Source organism: Rattus norvegicus, chromosome 5 (assembly GCF_021556685.1).
Source record: "Rattus norvegicus strain SHRSP/BbbUtx chromosome 5, alternate assembly SHRSP_T2T, whole genome shotgun sequence".
NCBI classification, from domain to species: domain Eukaryota; kingdom Metazoa; phylum Chordata; class Mammalia; order Rodentia; family Muridae; genus Rattus; species Rattus norvegicus.
In genome coordinates, this window is record NC_141538.1 from 75272748 (window position 1) to 75294183 (window position 21436).

At 41.7% G+C, this 21436-nt stretch overlaps 1 protein-coding gene across 1 annotated transcript in view; it reads left to right on the top strand.

The window, feature by feature from the left end:
- Positions 1–2460: 2460 nt before the first annotated feature.
- The window catches only part of Rad23b (RAD23 nucleotide excision repair protein B), a 37874-nt gene continuing 18898 nt past the window's right edge, over positions 2461–21436 (top strand). Inside the window, 3 exon segments of the mRNA NM_001025275.1 lie at positions 2461–2818; positions 18487–18568; positions 20045–20124. Of these exon segments, the coding sequence (NP_001020446.1) occupies positions 2753–2818; positions 18487–18568; positions 20045–20124 (228 nt within the window). The 5' untranslated portion in view covers positions 2461–2752.

A 21436-nucleotide genomic window follows, 5' to 3' on the forward strand; every position in this document is an offset into this window, starting at 1 on the left:
TGTGACACCTACTCTCTCACACCCACAAATAAAAATATTTGTTATTTGTATGTATGTATGTTTGTTTGCTTGTTTAGAGACAGGGTCTCTCTCTGTGTAGCCTTGGCTGTCCTACAACTCTCTTCATAGACCTGACTGGCCTCCTAGAACTCAAGAAATCTGCCTGCCTTTGCCTCCCAAGTGCTGGGATTAAAGGCCCTCACACAGGCCACAGGCCCCAAACATGAACAAGCATCCACGTACTAAGACCTCTGAAACCGTGAGCTAAAGGAAGAGATCTTTCTGCCTATGTTGACCACTGTGACGTTTTGTCATATATGGAAGTAAAACAAATACTAAGAATGTGACATGGTTTGATTTATGTTTTCAAAAGACAGCTTCGATCTAGGAATAGAGGTGTACACCTGTAATCTCAGCACTCAGAGGGCAGAGGCAGGAGAATTGCAAGTTTCAGTTCAGCTTGGGGGCTATATAGTTGAGACCCTGTTATAAGAAACAGAATCAAAACTAAAATCCCCAGTTTAACATATTGGGTGCTTCGCCTGCTGCACTGTTGTCGGGGTGGGGATTAGATTTGAAGACTCCTTAGGAGACAGCAACTGATGATGGTTGTGGACATAGAAATTGGAGAAAAGTGGCTGAACTTGAGGGTACAGATTGTAGAGTAAAATTGGTAAGATTTGACACTGGTTTGGATGTGGTGGCTAGGCAGCAGGAGCCAGGGAAGAAAGGGACTTAAGGAGGATGACTATGTTTTGATCTGAGTACCTGGAGAGATGGAGATGTCATGAGTTAGGGAAGACTGGGAGAGAAATGGTTTGGGGGAAAGTCCACAAGGAAGTCAATCGCTACCTTTACCCATGGTTTTTTTTTTTTTCCCCCCAGCATCTGGTTACATTGAACACAGTAACTGCTTTTGCCTTTGGCTGACCCTACAGCTAAAGGGAGAGATCCCAGCTGCCAGTTTTTCAGGGCAAAAGTTAAGGACACCTGGTGACTAAGACTAGCTCCACAGGAAGACAAAAGGCAAAGAATTCAAAATTTATCATAGTGCAGGGACATACCTTGTCAGTGGAGAGGGAACTTGGTCAGGGAAAGTTCCATGACAAAATTATATCCTAGCTTCTGGAACCATGAAAATCCAAATAGTGATACTGTAATCATTGACGGTGCTGGCTCAAAGAGGTTGTAATTGTCCTCACTGTGGTCTGATGGTAACTGCTTTTTATTCTCACTTTGTAAGTCTAGCAAGGGTCACTGCATTATTAAGAGGCAGCATACAGACAAGCACACAAGGTGTCACTTACTATTGTGGTGGCTGGGTGCTTATTACCCGACACCTCTGCACCCTGTCTTATCTCTGTGTAAATGGACATATTGCTACAGCAAAGCACTTAACTTTGTGTTCCTGACACTAAGACTTACATGCATGATCCCACTCTCTCCAACCACCAACTGGCTGAGTGACATTTCACTCTTACTGCCAAGGAACCAGAAGCACGTCCTCCCATCCTTCTAATATTAACCTTTGTACCTACAACATGCTAGACTTATTTTACAGGCTTTGGGGGTACACCATGGGCAAAACAAAATGCATGCCTTTGTGTAGCTTCAGCCTGGGGGTTGGTAAAGGAAGAGAAGACACGCATACTAAACACACACATTGTGTAGTAATCAGAAGGTGATAAACATTATGAGAAAAGTGGAGCTGGATAACCGTATCCGAAGAAGCTGATACGTTAAGTCGGGTAGGCAGGATAGAGTTCAAGAAGGCGACATTTGAGCAAAGATTAGAAGGGTCCAAATGCAAAGGAAAGTAGCACTTGGGATGAGACTGAGGGCAACTTCCTAATATCCACCAACAATTACCCCTCAACAGAGACAGCAAAACGAAGGAGTGAAAGGCGTGATACAACTAGGCCTCCTTAAATCCGCCTTTCTTTACATGTGGGAGGTCCAGAGGCTAGTGAGAGAACCCAAGACTCGCAAGCAAGCAGTCCATTGCTGGAGCCTGTCTCAGAATCAGGAACTGGCATTACACACGCTCGACCGGCAACGCGCGCCCCATTTGGGCGGGCCTTAGACAATCCTTCCACTAAGGCTCCGCCCTCTACACCGCCCTCTCACTGCTCCGCTGCTACTGAGCCGGGTCTCCACGTAGCCGTTCCCCGGCTACGGATTGCGCAACTCGCGCCGCTAGGCGGAGCCTGGATGTAGGCGGAGCGAATGCAAGCCGGCGGACCCGACTAGGCCAGCGCGAGCGCCGCTGCTTGCGAAGTGCGCCTGCGCACGCCGGCGACGCGCCGCCGATATTCCAGCACCACCCATCGCCCCGCCTCCAATTCCCGGGCGGAGTTCCTGTTCACGCCTGCGCATTGCGTCGCCGCACCCTGCGCCTGCTCAGATCTCCCGAGTCTGGCCCCATCCTCCGGGTTTTTTCTGGTGGGGGAGGGGGCACGTCTCGGCGAGTCACGGTGATGGCGGCCACCATCCTGTGGTGAGGTAGCGGATTCTCTGCGTCTCTCCGGGAGTCCCTCGCGCCTCCTGCGGGCCCGGTGTCTGGCGCGTGAGGAAGCACCGCGGGTCGAGCTTGCGGGGAAAGGCGCGGGAGCGGCGGCGCGGCCGGGGGACGCGGGGCCCGGGGTGAGCGCGACTCCGGGCGAATGTGACAAGCCCCCACCCCCACCGCCTTCCTCCCGAGAGCGCGAGGATCGCGGCCACCCCGGGGCGGCCAGGCCCCGGCTTAGGCACCATGCAGGTCACCCTGAAGACCCTTCAGCAGCAGACCTTCAAGATCGACATCGACCCGGAGGAGACGGTATGCGCTGCAGGGTTAGGGGAGCGCGGGCCTGGGTCGGGGCGACGCGGGAGGGCCCCAGAGGGGCGTCAGGTCACTGCCGGCTTTGTGGGCCGACAACGAGGAAGGCCTGGGGGCAGATGGCGTGGAGCAGCACCGGCTCGCGCGGGCACTGGAGGCCGCGGCCCGGAGCGCGTGGTCGTGGGGACGGAGGGGGAGGGGAGGCCTGGCGGCCTGGGCGCTGGAGCCTGGCCTGAAGTGCACAGGTGGGGGAGGGAGACCCAGGCGTCGCCACCACCCTCCTACGACCTGGCTAGGTGCGGAGGTCTAGGGTCTGGTTACCCAAGACGATGGGCCTTAAATGCGCTTAGTTTTGTCTGTAGCCAAGAGAGACGGTGGGGAAAAAATAATTTTTTTTTGCCTCCCAGAAGGAACCCTTTTATTTGTGTCTATTTTGGATAGTTTTTACGATCCTTCCCTCGAAGCCACCGAACCCACACCCACAGGTGGATTACGCTCAGAGGCCACGTTGGTGGTGAAGAATTTTGCATTAGAAACCTTCAGATCCGGATTTAAATGAGTTTTCTCCGTCGTCTTGGGAACCTGAACGCCGCTCGGACTCCCAGAATAGTAGTATTTGAAGGGAGGGAAAAAAATATAAAACTCGATGATCTACAGTTAAAGCCGACTTCACTTAACGAGTTCACGTGATGAATTCTAATGCTGTGGTCTCCGGCTTTGCCTGTAAAAAGGTCTACTATATTAACTTTAATACAACTTTATGTCAGCAATCTAAAAAATGCCATGTGTGTTAATTTCCTCACGTGGAATTGTGACACTATGTTAAATTAAGATTGTCGTAAGCCAGCAATTACTGCGTATTTGTGGTGGTTTTTTTTTTTTTCTTAATTTTTTTATGACTGACTGAATTTGTGATTGAATTTTGGCTGAAGAACCAGGACGTGGTATTAATTAAATAGACCTGAGACTGGAATTCTATTTGTGGCTCTGTAACTCCTTTACTACGATGTGGACAAATTACCCTGTTTGATTTTGTGAAATGGGAACAGTATCATCTGAGATGGTGAGGATTAAATGGCATTTGGTTGGTTCCTAAATGAGGCCTACTATTTAATCAATATGTTTGTGTGAAGACAAGGTGTTCTGTTTTATCTATCTTGTCTACTATTCTAAAGTCTCCTTCAGTCTTTAATAAGCCAAAAATCCCTGACCTTTTTGAAATTGTGTGGCACAAAATGATTTTCTAAGAAGTTAGTTACTTTCCAGACATCTGCGATAATTCTTAAAGATATAGAAAAAAAATTATTTGAGAACTCTGCAGTCTTCTCAGAAGCAGTTGTTAACACTTGGTGGGCAGAAGCCCAGTAAATTGAGTTCTTTTTTTCCTTCCTTCCTTCCTTCCTTCCTCCCTCCCTCCCTCCCTCCCTCCCTTCCTTCCTTCCTTCCTTCCTTCCTTCCTTCCTTCCATCTTCCTTCCTTCCTTTAGGTTTTTGAGACAGGGTTTTTCTGTGTATCCCTGGCTGTCCTGGAACTCAACTCTAGTCCTGGCTGGCCTCAAACTCAGAGGTCAGTCTGCCTCTGCCTCCTGAGTATGATTAAGGGAATATGCCACCATTTTCTTTTACTACTTAAGATAGTTCAGAATAGTACACTGAAAGATGATAGTGCAGGCCTGGGTGTCAGACACGTGTGAGAGCCTGAGCTCATCTCCAGCACCTAGAGAAGGAATAGCGCAGTCATCTCTTTAGTGATGGTATGCAAAATATGTAAAATGCCTCCTTGGCATTTGGCCCCTTGCAGGTGGTAAATGCTGAGATAAATCATGGTAAGTTCTGGGCTTATAATATGAACTTATCCCAGAACCACTAAAACACAGAGAAACACGTTTTGCTTTATTTCTTTAATATGTGAATGTGTTGGAGTTGTATAGTAACTTCACACTACTGAAATATGTACATATGTATATACGTATAAACTTTGTGCTTCACTTTAGGCCCTCTACATGTCTGTTATTATCTTTGAGCCAAGACTTCCTGACTTCCCTTATTGTTTACAAGTTTATGGGAATGTAATATTTTATATTTTTAGAAATACATGTTTGGTAAAATGTTAGTGACTTCCTCAACTTTTGTTATTAGAACAAATGTAATTTGTTGCTATTAGTGTAATATAAAAACCGGTAAGTATTTTGATTTCCTATTCCATAACTCCTTTTTTATTTTGCTAGGGATCCAGTACAAGGACTTTGGGCTTTATGCACACATAGACAAGCTTTGTGCCAGTATTCGCCCCTTTATTTACATCTATTGGGAGTTTTTAGTGTATAAACACACACATATATCTTCTCTCTTTCTTTCATTCATTCACTCGAGACAAGTTTTTACTGTATAGTCCTACTGGCCTGGAATTTACAGAAAAGCACCTCTGTCTCCCCCTGTTCTGAGGTTAAAGCTGTGGCCACTTCCCGGTAGAGTTTAGGTTAATTGATAATTTTCTGATGGAGTGCTTTAGAATTCCAGTAAAAATAAAAATAGATAACATGAGATACTTTGTTTCTAATTTGTTATAAAAAGTAACCAGGGATTTCAGACGATCAGTTGGGGGATTTGTAAGTGAATCAGCAGATAAAAGTTCATGTCACCAAGCTTTGATGACTTACATTCAGTCCTCTGGACCTACATTGTAGGAGAGAACTGAGTCCAAAAGGTCGTTTTCTGACTCATTCATTGGTTTGAGCACTGTGTACTTGGGGACCCCGACTCCCATGAATGAATAAATAAATGAGTGACTATGTTTTAAAGTAGATTTAAAATTAGGATTTTAGGAATGCCTGCCATTTACAGACTTAGTCTTTGGAAACTTATATTTTGTGGTTTCAGGTTTACCTTTAACTAGTTTTTACTTAGAAAGGACTGAGGAAGTGAAATGACTTAAGCTACTTTGTGTAGAAACTCTTAGGAGCTTGAGGCACACATGAGCACAGTGAGAAAGGATTGAGAGCTAAGGTCTGCTCTACAGTGATTCATTGCTGGACCTGCTGGGGGCTGAGGTAGCTCTGCTGGTGGTGCTGAACACAGGGGCATGGCAGCAATGGTTTGGGTTTCTGGAAGCTTTTTCACCTAGTTGAGGCTCAGTGGCTAAAGGGCAAGGGGCATGTTTGGTTTGCTCTTGGTTTTTGCTCTTGCTTTTTAAAATGGCAAGATTTAAAAATTAAAACAGTATTTTATAAGATTATGTCTTGTGCTTGGGTGTCTTTGTCTTTTTTTTTTTTTTTTTTTTCTTTTCTCGGAGCTGGGGACCGAACCCAGGGCCTTGCGCTTGCTAGGCAAGTGCTCTACCGCTGAGCTAAATCCCCAACCCTGTCTTTGTCTTTCTCATACTTGCCACTTATGTATAGTGCCCTGGAGGCCAGAAGAGGGCATCAGACCCCCTGGACTGCCTTAAGGACGTTTGTTAGTTGCCAAGTGGTTGCTGGGATTTGACCCTCTGCAAGAGCAGCAAATGCTCCTAACCCCTGAGCCATCTCTGAGTACTATTTTGTGCCATTTACTTGGACATTACCATACAGTGTCTTCTCCTTTACCTATTACAAAGGCTCTAAGTTTTAAACATTAAAAAACAAAATGAAAACTGTTGCAAGTGAGAAGAGAGGTTTTTAGACATTTGCTTCATTTTTATAGTGTTGTAAGTAGATTGTTACTGTAAAAATGATAAATGTAAGCAGCTTATATCACATGCTAGTGAATTTTGAAATATCTAATGTCAATTTTTGTTATATTTTTGGCGTGGTGGTTTTGTTTTTAAAGGGTCTGTAGTAACTGTATAGACCACACAGGCTTGACCTCAGCTTATGGGTTGTGACCCCCTTTTGGGGTGGTGGTGGTGGGGGTCAAACAACCCTTTCACAATTGTTGTATATCAGATGTCCTGCTTATCAGATATTTACAATTCATAACAGTGGCATAATTATAGTTATAACATAGTAATTGTAATAATTGTATGGGTTTGGAGTAACTACAGTATAAGGAACTGTACTATTAAAGGGTCAAAGTATTAGGAAGTTTGAAAACCACTGCTTTAAAGTCTTGCAGTTTGGTGTCAGTAAACATTTAGCAGGCGATAGAACAGCTTTTAATCCAAGTTCCTGAGTTCATTCAAAGGTCTTGCTGTTTACTAAAACTGCTAAAAGAGGGGCTGGAAAGAGGACTCGGGTGAAGAGCACTGGCTGTTCTTCCAAAGGACCCAGACTCAATACTAAGCACCCACATGGCAGCTCAGAACTGTCTATAACTCCAGTTCCAGAGGTTCCAACACCCTCACAGACATACATGCAGGCTAAATACCTAAATGCATATATATATTTTTTTAAAAGCAAACCTGTTAAGATCAGGCAGATTAAAGAAAAACACTTAATGGTAAGTACTTGTGTAGAAACTGAAATAGAGTGAGATGGTGTGGTAGGCCTTGACTGGATGGCACTTTAGAGGCCAGGAAGTTCGTTCTGGAGAGTACAGCTGAGGTCTTGAACATACAGCACAAAGCAGGTAAGGAATTTTTTCTGTGGGGAACCTTTACAGTATGTACAGACCTTAGGATTTTAATAATGTGTTTGGGTTATCTGTAAGGCCAGTGTTTCTGGGGTAATGTGAGGAGCTTAGAGTTAGACGGGGCTCAGGGCATGTAGACTGTTAAAGGGTAGAGTTTTTCAAAGATAGATGAGAAGCCTTTATTATTTATGGTCCCCCCCCAGCCCATGTTCTTTCAACTCTGTAGTTTTGGCTGGCCTCAAACCTATGGTAGTCCTATTCTACCTGAATTCTGGGATAAAGGCCATGAGCCACCTGCCTAACTTACGATCTTTTAACTAAAGGGTACTTGATCTTGTTTTGGGAGAATGGACAAGAAAGAAGGCCAGGGAGGTTAGCTAGGGCTTATGCAATAATTTTAAGCAATTAAACCTCTAGCCAAGATTGGATATGGAATTGAGATATATTTTTGCAAAGTAGAATCATGTTTCTTTTCTTTTTTGTTGTCGTTGGGTTAGCCTTGTTAATTTGATAATGTAAACTTGTGAATACTTGTATTCTTCCCAAGGATGTGAAAGACTGAAAACAGAACTGGGGGTTGGAGTGGGAACATTGCTATTTGTTGAGTCTGGATTACAGAGATTACATGGGGATGTGAAAATAGCGAATATACTCCTTACTTTAATTCATGTGAGTGGATCTAAGGTCTGTCAGTCTTTCAGGGCCTGGTCTTTGAGAAATCTGAGCAGTATGGTTAAGGTATACTTGGTAAGTCGTTTGCCTTCTGTGCTTTAGTGTTGGGAGCTGTGGTTGAGACATTGCAAGTAGTAGTGGCATGAAGCTTGGGATAGGATCCTGGGGTGCTCTGATGTGCGCAGGAGCAGAGGTCAGTCAGTAGTGGTCTTGGAGACAGGGATAATCTAAGAAGAGTTTCAAGGAAAGAAAGGGGGTCAGAAATGAAAAGGATTAAAAACAGACCTGATAGTTTGGGCAGCTTATAGGTCGTCATTGACCCTATGAGTAGTATCCTAGTAGAAATGGAGCCAGACACTGGATTGAAATGAATGGGCATGTGCGGAAGTAGAATAGTAGCTGTGGGTAGATAGTGTTTATCTTTTTTTCTTATTTGTAGTTTTAAAAATAAGTTGAGCAGAGTACTTCTCAGCCTCATAACCTTGGAGGATTCATTATTTTAAAAGGAATCTCATATTGCTAAAAACTGATTAATGTATGTATTAAGAGGGAAAGAAAAGTAATTGGCCTTAGTTTCATTATCTGTGAAAGATGGTCTTGCCTGTATCTTTCCTTTTATTCTTTCTGTCGCGTACACAGTGGTCTTTATTCTGTCTCAGCCTCAGTCCCTTTATTAGAAGTTAGCTCTTGGTATTACTGCTAACTGCCTCTTTCCTCCACTCAAGTGTATTAGTTACTTTCTGCAGCTGTGACAAGACACTCATGACCAGGAGCAGCTTATGGAAGAAAGTGTATTTTGCTTATGGTTCTAGAGGGAGAATTCATAGTGGCCACAGAGACAGCAGCAAAAGGTCAGAGCAGGAAAATGAAAGACCACAGTTTATGCATACACTTGCAGGAAGCTAAGAGCGAACTGCAACTGTAGTGAGGCTATAAACTTTTTGTTTTGTTGTGAGACTGGAGTTCTCCGTATAACAGCCCTGGCTGTCCTGAAGCTCCCTTTATAGACCAGGTTGGCCTCTAACTCAGAGATTAACCTGCCTCTACCTCGCCTAACAAGTGCTGGGGTTAGAGATATGTGCCATCAAGACTGGTGAGGCTCTAAACTATTTTTAAAGGTTTATTTATTTATCTTATGCATATGACCACACTGTTGCTCTGAGGGCATCAGATCCCATTACAGGTGGTTGTGATCCACCATGTGGTTTCTGGGAATTGAACTCAGGACCTTTGGAAGAGCATTCAGTGCTCCTAACCACTCCAGCCCAAGGCTATAAACTCTTATAGCCATCCCATATGTACTTCCTCAAGGTTCTACTTCTTAAAGGTTCTATAACCTCCACAAACTGCCACCAACTGGGGACCAAGTGTTCAAACATGTGAGCCAATGGGACATTTCTCATTTAAAACACCACACTTAGTAATGTTTTTAGCTTTGCACTCTTTTCTATTTCTGATTCCAACTCTATTGGGATTTTTTGTAAGGAATTTGATAACAATTTTCATTAGCTGTTGTTTCTTGTCACTTCTACACTTAACTCCCGAAAAGTAGTAGGGTTGGCATTTATATATACTCACATGCTTGGAAGACTCAGCATAGCATACCTGAAGCCAGACTGCCTGAGTCAGTCCTGCCCAAATAGCTGATTTGTGACCTTGGGCAGGTTACCCAGCCAGGGCTGTGTCTTCATCACAGTGGGGAAAGTGTTACTAGATAGCCTTTTTGAAGATTCTGTGAGTATGAAATAATACATACATAGATTTTGCTGTCAACAGTGCTTGACAGCATGGACCCTCTCCTACACCATTGTTCTCAATTGGGAATCCCTGGAAGCTGTAAAATCATCTTGATTTCTGCTTGAACTCCTTTCTCCTTGTAGTCAGGGAAATACTTAGTTGCATGGAATTGTCTCAGACTCATGTCTCTATTATGTAAGCCTCCACCATGCATTTTTTTACCCTACCTATCTCCTGTCTTCTGTCAGGGTGATATAGCCTACCTATCTGTATTACTACCTACCTGTATTAGTCACCTCATGTGACTGTGACTAAACACATCCAAGTCAGTAATGTAAGAGAGCACTGATACTTAAGAGGGCTCATCCCACAGTTGCTTGGCCTTATGGACTTGGGTAGAACATCATGGCAGCTGGAGCTAGTGAGGAGGAAGCTGTCTACCTCATGGAATCAGGAAGCAGAGAATAGAAATTATGGGTTAGACTTTGAAAGGAATGCCCCCACTGTCTTACTTCCTCCCTGACAGTTTCCAGAGTCTCCCCAAATAGTGCTACTAGTAGCAGGCTGATTTTAACACATGAACCTGCTGGGAACATTTTATACTTGTCCCCAGCACCTCTTTGGTTTCCAGTTTTAGAGTATGCAAATGATCGTCCACATATTAATAAAACTGAGCTCTGGTTTTGTTTCTTGGTTCTACCTGACAGCAAAACTTGAACAGTGGTTTTGTTTCACTCTTCTGTGTCTTGCTCTCTTCCAAGTGCTCTAAACAGTGTTACTAGAGAAGTGACCCTGCTCTTCACGTGTATGTCCACTCCTCTTTTCTCCTTGAGGTCAGTGTTTTTAAAATCTCTTTAGAAAGGGAATATGCATTACCTGCTTGCTTTAAATAGTTGATGTAAAAACCAGGTAATTTGGTGCATAAAAGTATATGGTGAAATTTGAAGGAAATTGTGCTGTTTTCAATCCATCCTCCCCCCCACCCCCATAGGTAAGGTATGAAATTTTTAAAGAAATTTGCTAAACTTAAATGTGCTGTAACAGTGAATCCTGCCAAGTGAGGCTGTGCCATCTGTCCTTCTAAATACCTGGGCAGTGAAGCCAGTCTCACTTCTGAATGAATTCTGTGAACTCTTTACACAGCACATAAGCTCATTCAGCCAGTGGAGGGAGATCTGCTGCAGGTGACTGTCTGTGATCAGATCTTAGATGCTCAACACTGCTTTGGTTGATTAAGCAGGTGGGTTCCCCATCTCACACAATAAAGTGGGTTATTGTTATTCTTCTAGAAACTTTAAAAGCTCTAGATAGTGTGGGATTTACCTTACACACACAACACTTCCATTTCTATCTGCTTTGTGTTAAGATTGTAACATCTGGAATGCATTTTAAAAGCAATTAAATTGATGTGTGTAAGTTGACTTAGGAACATTTTACATAGTTTTTTAGTTTCTGTGAGAAAAATAATAGATTGCTGATTTAAACTAATACCCTTTGGATAATAACTCCAATGAAGATTGCCTTTTAAAATAATTACCCTTTATTTATTTGTCTACAAATACACAGCTGTCAGGAGGCAGTGTTGAAAAATTGGTTCTCTTCTAGTTTGGCCTCCTGGCTCCTGGGGATGAAGCTTTAGATTGCCCTCCTTGGTAGCAAAACCTGAGGATTGATTACTTTTGTTTGCTGTATCTTTTCACTTGAGTTTAGTGGTGCGATTCTCCTGATTTCATTGCGCAGTTGGTAGACATCTCCCCACGACCACCCCATACACCAGTTTCTTTGTGTAGCCCTAGCTGTTCTAGAACTCAGTCTGTAGACCATGCTGGCCTCAAACTCAGAGATCCAGCTGCCTCTGCCTCCCAAGTACTGGGATTAAGGTTGTGCACTGCCACTGTCCAGCAGTAAAAACCTTATAATCAATTTTGTCTCTATAATTATCCAGAATCTGCTTTAGAAAAGAAATTTAGAAAATGCTCCTTAGTGCCTATGTCAGACTTTTCAGATGCCAGGGATACTACCCAAAGAAATTTGGGTAAGTCTGAAGTCCTTTGTAAACTTATTTGAGTTTGGAATTTTTTTCTGTGTATTGTGTGTGCCTTGGACAGCACAAGCATGCCTTGGTGTGTATTGGAGATCAGTGGATAACTTACTCTCCCCTCTTTATGAGTTTCTGAGATCCAACCAAGTCCTCGGGGTGCAGGACCACTGCACATTGACTTGCTGAGCCATCACCTTGCTGTCCCAGGCAGGTCCCCTACTGTGTGTAGATGTAGTTCACTCTGGTTAGCTGGCCTGTGAGTACTGGCATGAATGTGTGTGTGTGTGCAGTTTCCTTTCTCCTTTTCACAGATGTGCTGGGATAGCAGGAAGGTGCCACCACGTATAATTGGCTGTGTGCATTCCAGGAATCCAAATTCACGCCGTCAGGTTTGAGTTCAGGTTTACTGTGCTTGCTTGTGCTTTTACTCTTTGAGCCATCTTCCCATCCTGCTGTTTTAATTTTTATTTTAGATTATACAATGGTAGTTGTCCCCTTTGCCTACTTTCTCTTTTTTAATTAAAAACGCAAATTTTCTTGTATATTGCTAATAAGTGTTGATGAGTGATAAAAACATTTTATTTCAAACTCTAGTTTTCCCTTTACTTGGTTAAGTAACCTAGACTTGTTATAGTAAAGTGGAAACTTTGTCTTTAGTTGAGTAACCTCTTTAGACTCTGCCTTACTAAATTTGTTTTCAAAAATGAATTGTTCAGCCACTAGGGCTTTTTCCTTTCTTGATTTTGTAAATATGTCATTCATTCACTGACTAATACTGCACAGTATTCGAATGAATATTTGTGTAGTAATTACTATCCCAGCTTGATAAGTGTTTTAAGTTTGTTTTCAGGTTTTAGTGTTAAAAATGGGTATGCCTGCCTCGGAAAGACAATGGGAGTATATGATTTGAGTTGAATTACTGGCTTATTACATACTGCTTTTAAACTATCTGTATCAGTGTAAATTGTTAATTGTAAGTGTTAACAGTGTCTCCCTCAAATGGCTAACCCCTTGGTGCTTGCTGTTGGCCAGAAACTTCTTTCCCTACCCCAGACAAATTTCTCCTGGGCTGCTTGGGTGTCTCTAGGATGTGGTGACTGGCATCCAGCTACCACATCTCATGGAGGTGTGATGTAGGTGAGAAGTAATTGCATCTATCTTGTTCTATCAGACAGTTCCAGAACACTTCCTAACCCTAAATAAAAACCTTCCACGCATACATTTCACATTACTCCTGTACTGTAATTCTTTTCTAGGTTACTTGAATACCCAGTGTAATGTGAATGTTATGTATATAGTGGGAAGACTTTCTCTGAGACTAGAAACAAGTATTTCAGTTGTTGAGTCTTTTGATGTGCAGCCTGCAGGTGTAAATGGCTGCCATATTTATTGTGACACTGGCTCTTGACTGGTGTCAACGTGGCAGGTTCACCACTACTTACCCAAATTATCTGTTCCTGTCATTTTACTGTTTTGCTGCAGGTGCAAGACTACATCATACTGCTTTTTTATTTCATTTGCATTTCTTTTTCCTGTTTGAGTTGTTACTCTGATTCTTTAGCCAAATGGTATAATATTTATGCCTAGAGCTCTCACTGTCAGACTCTTGATATTTTTTTTAAAGATTTATTTATTTTAGTTATTTATTTATTTTAGTTGTGTGAATAGTTGTACAAGTAGTTGTCACTCTCTTCAGACACAAGAGGGCATCAGATCTCATTACAGGTGGTTGTGAGCCACCATGTGGTTGCTGGGAATTGAACTCAGGACCTCTGGAAGAGCAATCAGTGCTCTCAACCACTGAGCCATCTCTCCAGCCCTTGATATTTTTTTAATCACAGTTTTGATTTCTTTCAGGCATAAGTTGTAACAGTAAAAAATTGAGCCCCCTTTTTGGTCCTATGTACATATTTTTGTTGCAATTCACAAGGGTTTCTGTTTGTTTTCCTTTCATATACAAAATTAGAAGGTGGTTGTTTAGGCCTTTAAAGTACATTGCTCTAGGGGTTGGGGATTTAGCTCAGTGGTAGAGCACTTGCCTAGCAAGCTCAAGGCCCAGGATTTGGTCCTCAGCTCTGGGGAAAAAAAGAAAAAGAAAAAGTGAATCTAAAGTACATTGCTCTAAAGTTTTAAAAATGTTGTGTTTATGAGAAATAAAACTAGTTTCTTGGGCTAATGAGAAAACTCAATGGGTTAAGAGTTTGTCAGGGTTTCAGTGTTGTCATAGCTGTGATGAAACACCATGACAAAAAGCATCGTGGGGAAGAAAGAGTTTGTTTATTTGGCTTACTTTACACCACTGCTCATCTTTCAAGGAAATCAGGACAGGAACCTGGAGGCAGGAGCTGAACCAGACTCCATGGAGAAGTATAAGTATCCTTTAGTTTATTGCTCTCCATGACTTGCTCAGCCTGCTTTCTTAGAGAACCCAGAACTACCAGCCCAGCGATAGCACATCCCACAACTGGCTGGTCCCTCCCTAGTCAATCACTAATTAAGAAAATGGTGCCTACAGCCCAGTTTTAAGGAGGCATTTTCTCAGTTGAGGCTTCTTTGCCTTTGATGACTCTTATGTCAAATTGATGTGAAACTAGCCAGCACAGTGCTTATAGCAAAAGCATCAGGACCATCTTCGGCACCCCCATCACCCATGTAAAAGTTTGCCAGGCAAGTACTGTAGCTTTCTGTGTTGACCCAGGAGGTGGAGAAGGGGAAATCTCTGAAACTAGCTGGCTAGACTAGCCACATTTTTAAACAACCCTGCCTCAATATGTAAGGTAGACTCAGTGTCAACTTGTGGATTTCACACACTCATAGTATACACATGCATATGCACAAATATTGAAAGTTTTTTTAAAAATTGTTTCTATTAGGTGACTATGCATGCTAATTTTGTCTTATTTTTTTCTCCCCAGTATTTTTTGTCAGGAATAAGATTCCTGCTTTGTTTTACCATTTTCTTTCACATATTGCTGTATATTATTATATAACAAATATAATATATAATATAAAAATATATTCATTCAGCATGTCTAGCTGATCACTCACTAGCTCAAAACACTATGTACTGTATTGTTTGTGTGACAGTGGATGCAACTCAAAAGAACAGTATTTAAATGAATTAAGTCAGTTTGAGAAATACCTATGGTACAGGCTTTCTCATTTGTGGTCTCTAAATTTGTTGAAGACGAATCATGTGTATATATGGCATAAAAGTAGAGGTGAAATTGTCTTTAAAAAAGACAGGAGGAGAGAGGTGTCCCAAAAGGGAGGCGATGAGGGAACAAGCCCTAAGCGTAGTCATTGTATGTCTGTATGGAGATGTCCTTATGTAACAGCCTAGTGCCATGTGCAATGAATATATGCCAATAAGGACAAGGGAAAATTAGAGTAAAATTTCACACAAGAAGTAAGGAATGACTTACGTAGAGATTAATCAAAGTTGTTAAACTGGTTGTAGACTGAAAGACATGATGACCCACACTTAGGTTTTATATCACAGGAAAAGTATATTAATTGGCTAATGACTTTAATTTATATTATGAGTTTATTGATGTTGAGATGATTTTCTGAGTTTTTTGTTTTTTTTTTTTTTCCCGGAGCTGGGGACTGAACCCAGGGCCTAGCACTTCCTAGGCAAGCGCTCTACCACTGAGCTAAATCCACAACCCCCCTGAGTTTTTTTAATGGTGGATTTTAGAACAGTGGGAAATAGTATACCGAGAGTTTTGTGATGTTGTGTTATATCAGAATAGCATTTAAGGAAGTGAATGTGACACAGGCAACTGAGAATGTTTCTAAAATGCACTAAAGCTTGAGTCATGGGGAACCACTTTGGGTTCCAGCTATCCCAGAGTGAGTAGTGTGTAGTCATAGGGCAGACAATTTAATTAACCTTTGTACTTATAAAACTGAGTGGGTAAAATACCATTATCTTAGTGTTTTGAGTATTGCATTCGTGTTAGTATAGTTAAATGCTCCAATCTTTTATTTTGGAAAGAGCATCAATAAAATACAGTCTTGCTGTGTAGCCCAGACTGATTGCATAATCCAGATCACGCTTGAGCAGGATTCCTTTGAGTGTCGACATTACAGGTGTCCACCTCTGCCCAGCTCCATGGCATCACTTCAATTCCACACAGAGGACCAGAGAGGTGGCTGAGCAGTAAAGAATCCTGCTACTCTTCCAGAAGACTGGTATTAGATTCCCAGCATCCACTTGGTGGGTCACAACCATCTACAACTCCTGTCCCCCTAAGGATTCTGGTGCCCTCTTCTGGCCTCTGCGAGTACTGCATGCACTTGGTGCAGGGACAATACATGCAGGGGAAGCACCACCCGTGTGCATAAAAACAAATTGTGCAAAGAAACTGTATCTCTTTTTTCACAGAAAGGGTGGGACCACCAACCTAGACAGTTTCCAGAAGTATTCTAGAAAATTGAAGAGAATGGGATTTCCCCGTTGATCTTGTCCTTGATTTTTGTGACTTTAAAGTAATAGAGTTCCATGAAGACATGAGGGAGAGTCATGTCTGTCTTTTCAAGTCATAAGCCTCTCTACTTTCTGGTTGGGTCAAGGAGTTGATTAGATTCATTTTCTAATTCTTTAAATGAGCCTTGTTACCACGTAGTTCTAGGGATTGGAATGCCATAGAGGTCATCCATTCCAGCCCTCCATTGTAGATGAGACTAATGGCGAGAGAGGCCTAGTTACTTGTTGAGAATCATTTAAGTGGCCCAGTGGCTCTTAGCTTGGGATGAACTTGGAATTACCTTGTGACGGGATTAAAAAACACTGCTGGGTAAATGGCATTACATATCCTTGGTCTTCTGGTTGTTTATAAAGCATTATAATAAAATTGCTTTTAGTATTGATGTATTTTATTTTAGCTAAAGTATTTTATTTCTTAGAATGCTTAACGTAAAAGGCTTTTGTTTTCACCTGTACTTATTTTTTCATGTGTGTTTGTCATGGCATAGGGGCTTAGAAAACAACTTACATAAGTCCTGGGGATTTCACTCAGGTCCTCAGATTTAGCTGCAAGTGCCTTTACTTACTGAGCCATTTTGCTAACCCCAGAAAGCTTTTGCTCTCTTGCACTTGCTTACTCAAGTGCACTCTCTTTAAAGCTCCACTATATACCTTACCATGTAGAACAGACTTGAGCTCTGCCTTAGGGTTTTTATTGCTGTGATGAACCGCCATGACCAAAAGCAAGTTGGGGAGGAAAGAGTTTCTTTGGCTTACACTTTGACATTGTACTCTAGTTTTTCGGCGGGTGGGAGGGTGTCAAAGACAGGTTTCTCTGTGTAGCTTTTGCTGTCCTAGATCTCATTCTTTAGACCAGGCTGGCCTTGAACTCAATAGAGTTCCAGCTGCTGCCACCACCATTAGGTATAATTTAGCGTCTTCCTGTCCCCAGCTAGCTGTTTCTGATAGGCTGCACTTAAGCCTCTGCAGAGCTCCTTTGATTGCTCTTTATAGCCAATGTGTGTAAGGTAGCGCGTAGCCGTGCCCAGCAGCTTCTCACTTTCTAGTAGGGACTGGAGTCAGACTGTGTGCAAAGGCCTTGGTATAACCTGGTCTCTCCAGAAAAACTTATCAAAGGATATCAGGACAGGAACTCAAGCAGGGAGAGACTTGAAGGCAGGAGCTAATGCAAAGTCCACAGAGGCTTGCTACTTACTGGCTTTCTCCTCCTGGCATCCTTATAGAAACCAGGACTAACAGCCCAAGGAAGGCACCATCTGTAACAGGCTCATTCAGCCTTAAGAATCACTAAGAAAATCTTTTTTTCCTCATTCATTTTATATTCCAATCGCAGCCCCCTCCTTCCACGTCCCTGGTATCGCCCCACCCTGGCACACTGAGTCACTGTAGGACTAGGTGCATCCACTCCCAATGAAGCCAGACAGGGCCCTTCATTTATGGGAGCAGGATCCACAGGCAGCCAACAGATTCAGTAACATACTTTTCCCTGGTAGTTGGGGGTCCAACTGGAAGACCTCGGTTGAAGTCCCTCCTTTCAGATAATTCTGCCATATGTCAAGTTGACATAAAGCTTGCCAGCTCAAGCTCTAAAAGATCTACCGCCTCCAAGGTGCTGAGATAAAAGGCATGTGCTACCATGCCAGGCAAGAATGCATTTCTATTTTGTTTTTTGTTTTTGTTTTTCAAAATAGGGATTTTATTGTAATAGCCCCCATTACTACCACCACCCAGCTAGAAGACCTTTTTTTTTCCCCGGAGCTGGGGACCGAACCCAGGGCCTTGCGCTTCCTAGGTAAGCGCTCTACCACTGAGCTAAATCCCCAGCCCCTAGAAGACATTTCTTAATCTGAGTGATAAGCTCATAAGTTTTGTGAAATAAAAATCTTTAAGTTTTGAGATTTTTATTTTAAAATGATAAGTCAAAATATAAAATGTTTTGTTAGATGTTTGTGGTTCTAAAGGGTGAATCCAGGCCTCATGCGTTTTAGATCAATGTATGTGTAACAGTGCACAAGAAAGCTCAGACCAGGGGCATCTAATAATACAAGGAGGGTCTTTGAGTACTTGAAGCACTAATTAAAATACTAGAATTTTTATCTTGCATTCTGTTTTCAGCATATATTGTACTTTTTCTTTGTTTAGGCTTAATTTTCTTAATTACTTTAAACTTTTCCTATAGGTAAAGGCATTGAAAGAGAAGATTGAATCTGAGAAGGGGAAAGATGCCTTTCCGGTAGCAGGTCAGAAGTTAATTTATGCAGGTATGAATTCAATTCTGAGATTAATTGCCATGTCTTGCCTGTTTGACATTGTTTTAGTTTTAGAAATGTTATCTTAGAAAAGATAGTATTTTCAAATTGATTCTGTCAGAAACAAGATTGCATAGATAACGGTAGTGGAAATGGGTATTTAATTATGGTTTGATAATCAGTCTTCTCTTCATACATTTGCCTCCTGGTCCATGGAGTGATTTCCCTAGTCTGTGAGCATTGTGGCCGACTAGTGTGCCGTTCATAAACTGAGCATCATTATTTTTAATCTATTAATAATGTGTGTACTAGTTCACTAATGTGCATGAAATTGTTCCTGTCAAAGAAAATCAGTATATCTTTCTAAACTACCACAGCAGAAGAATGAAGGTTTGTTTTATTTCAGACATCAAAAGACCTTCATGGTAGTATTAAAAAAAAAAAAAGAATTAAGTACAAATTATATAGAGTACTTTGAATTGATAATTAAAAGAGGCCCAAATAGAAAAGTACCCAAGAGTATGACTAGGAAATTGCAAATTTAATTGGCATCACTGATAACCCAGGAAAATAGACTTGATGGCCTCTTGCTGGGCATGGTGGTACATGCCTTTAATCCCAGCACTTTGGAGGCAGGTGAATCTTCTAAATGTGTCTAGCCTAAGCATGGCTTCCAAGAATCCCCCCCCCCCTTTTTTTTTTTTCCGGAGCTGGGGACCGAACCCAGGGCCTTGGGCTTGCTAGGCAAGCGCTCTACCGCTGAGCTAAATCCCCAACCCCAATCTTCCCCTTTCTTGTGTGTTGTGCTATTTCTCTGAAAGGTTTTGTTTGCTCACTTGGCCTGTTTTGTATATACGTATTTTGTTTTTACGATGTTGGAACAACTGCTTCATCACATGTTTGGTATTTCAGAATAAGAAGTTATTCATTCCTTCTTTCAGGAAAAAAAAACTTATTTCCCAAAGGGTGACTAGGCAATTGAAATGTTTACTTTGGGGCTGGAGAGATGATTCAGTGGCTAAGAGCACTGACTACTCTTCCAGAGGTTGAGTTTAATTCCCAGCAACTACATGGTGGCTCACAACCATCTGTAATGGGATCTGATGCCCTCTTTTGGTGTGTCTGAAGATAGCTACAGTGTATTTATACATAATAAATAAATAAATCTTTTTAACAAAGAAATGTTTAATTTCCTTTGTCTTTAATATCTCTTTTCAGGACTTCAAATTTCTTTGTCTAGTAAATCTTAGAGTTAGTTAATAAATTAAAAACAAATCAATTTGTGTTTTATATACTAGAGATGTTAGACATCTTGTAAGACACTTGTGCTTTTAAAGTAGTACACGTCTGTTTATATTTACCTCACGTGGTTGTTAAGGTTTTCTTTAGGAGTTTTACTTGGTAGAAATGGTTACCACTAAAAAGAGTAGTTTCTTTATAAGAAGAAGCTTGATATGTCTTTAACTTTTTTTCTCCCTGAATTATTAGGCAAAATCCTCAGTGATGATACTGCTCTCAAAGAATATAAAATTGATGAGAAAAACTTTGTGGTGGTTATGGTGACAAAGGTAAGTTTCGTGCTACTTATGTATTTTTATGCTTATAAATCATCTCAAAAGCGGTGACCAAGTCCACATGGACACACACAGTTCATGCATTTCTACACCCTGCACAGCATATGTAACAAAGAGCACGGTGTGCTTACCTGCTTTCCAAATGTAGGCAAGTTTCCCTCAGCCCCTTAGAAAAGTAACATTAGATATTTGTAGCCATAAAGTTGTGTTTATGTAAGATAAAACAAAGTATTATATTTTTAAAAGGGCATTTCTCCCTTGACACCCCTTAAGAGTTTCTTACTTTTCCTTTATCTGTGTTTACTGCTTAAAAAGAGGTGCCAGAATAGTTAAGTTACCATGTGATCATCTAAAAATAGCAATCAAATTAAATGTCTTTCTTTGTATAGCTTTTAATGTGTAGCCTTTCAGGTACTAGATAAGGTATGTGTTAGACCTAACAAGCTCAGGGCCAAAGAAAGAAAGAATGCAAGTTCAGTTTTCAATCAAGAGATAAGAGTTTTATAAAATAAAAAAGGAAAAGTCAACTAAAAAAATGGAATGATTTTTGGAGTAATTCTTTTTTTTTTTTTTTTCCTGGAGCTGAGGACTGAACCCAGGGCTTTGCACTTGCTAGGCAAATGCTCTACCACTGAGCTAAGTCCCCAACCCTGGAGTAATTCTTAAGAATTGCTTTATGGTTTATGATATTGAACTACATTAAATATATTGGGTAATTTTTTGAAAATAAACTCTTTTTTCTAAAGTACAGCTTGAGAACTGAAGAAAAGCTAAGCCAGTAAAGTAAAGCTTACCTTACAAGCCTCCTAAGAACCGAGTTCTGTCTCTCCAGTACATCATTAAATGCATGCTCAGATCCACTGCTAGAAGCTCAGTACTGGGAGGCATACAGGGTCAGCCCTGGGGCTTACTGGCCTTCTAGTCTAGCCTACTTGGTGAGCTCTAGGCCAACGAGAGATTTTCTTTTAAAGATGGATGGCCCTTGAGAGTTGACATCTGGCCCTGCCTGCACACACTTACAGATCAGAACTTCAGCATTGATTCCTTAAAGAGACTGCTTTGTATATGTGCTTACAAATGGATAATCTGGGGAAGAGCAGTGTATTAGTCATCTTTGCTGTAATAAAATATCCAAGGTAAAAGTGTAAAGCAGAAAAGGGTTTATTATCAGGCCACAGTTGTGGAGACTGGAAGTCCGAACAGCATGGTGAAGACTGCACAAGGACACCTAGTAGCATGTTGTCATTGTGGTGATGCTTGGATTTCTATCAGTGTGTAGGGGTTGTTTGTTTGTGTTTTGGTCCTT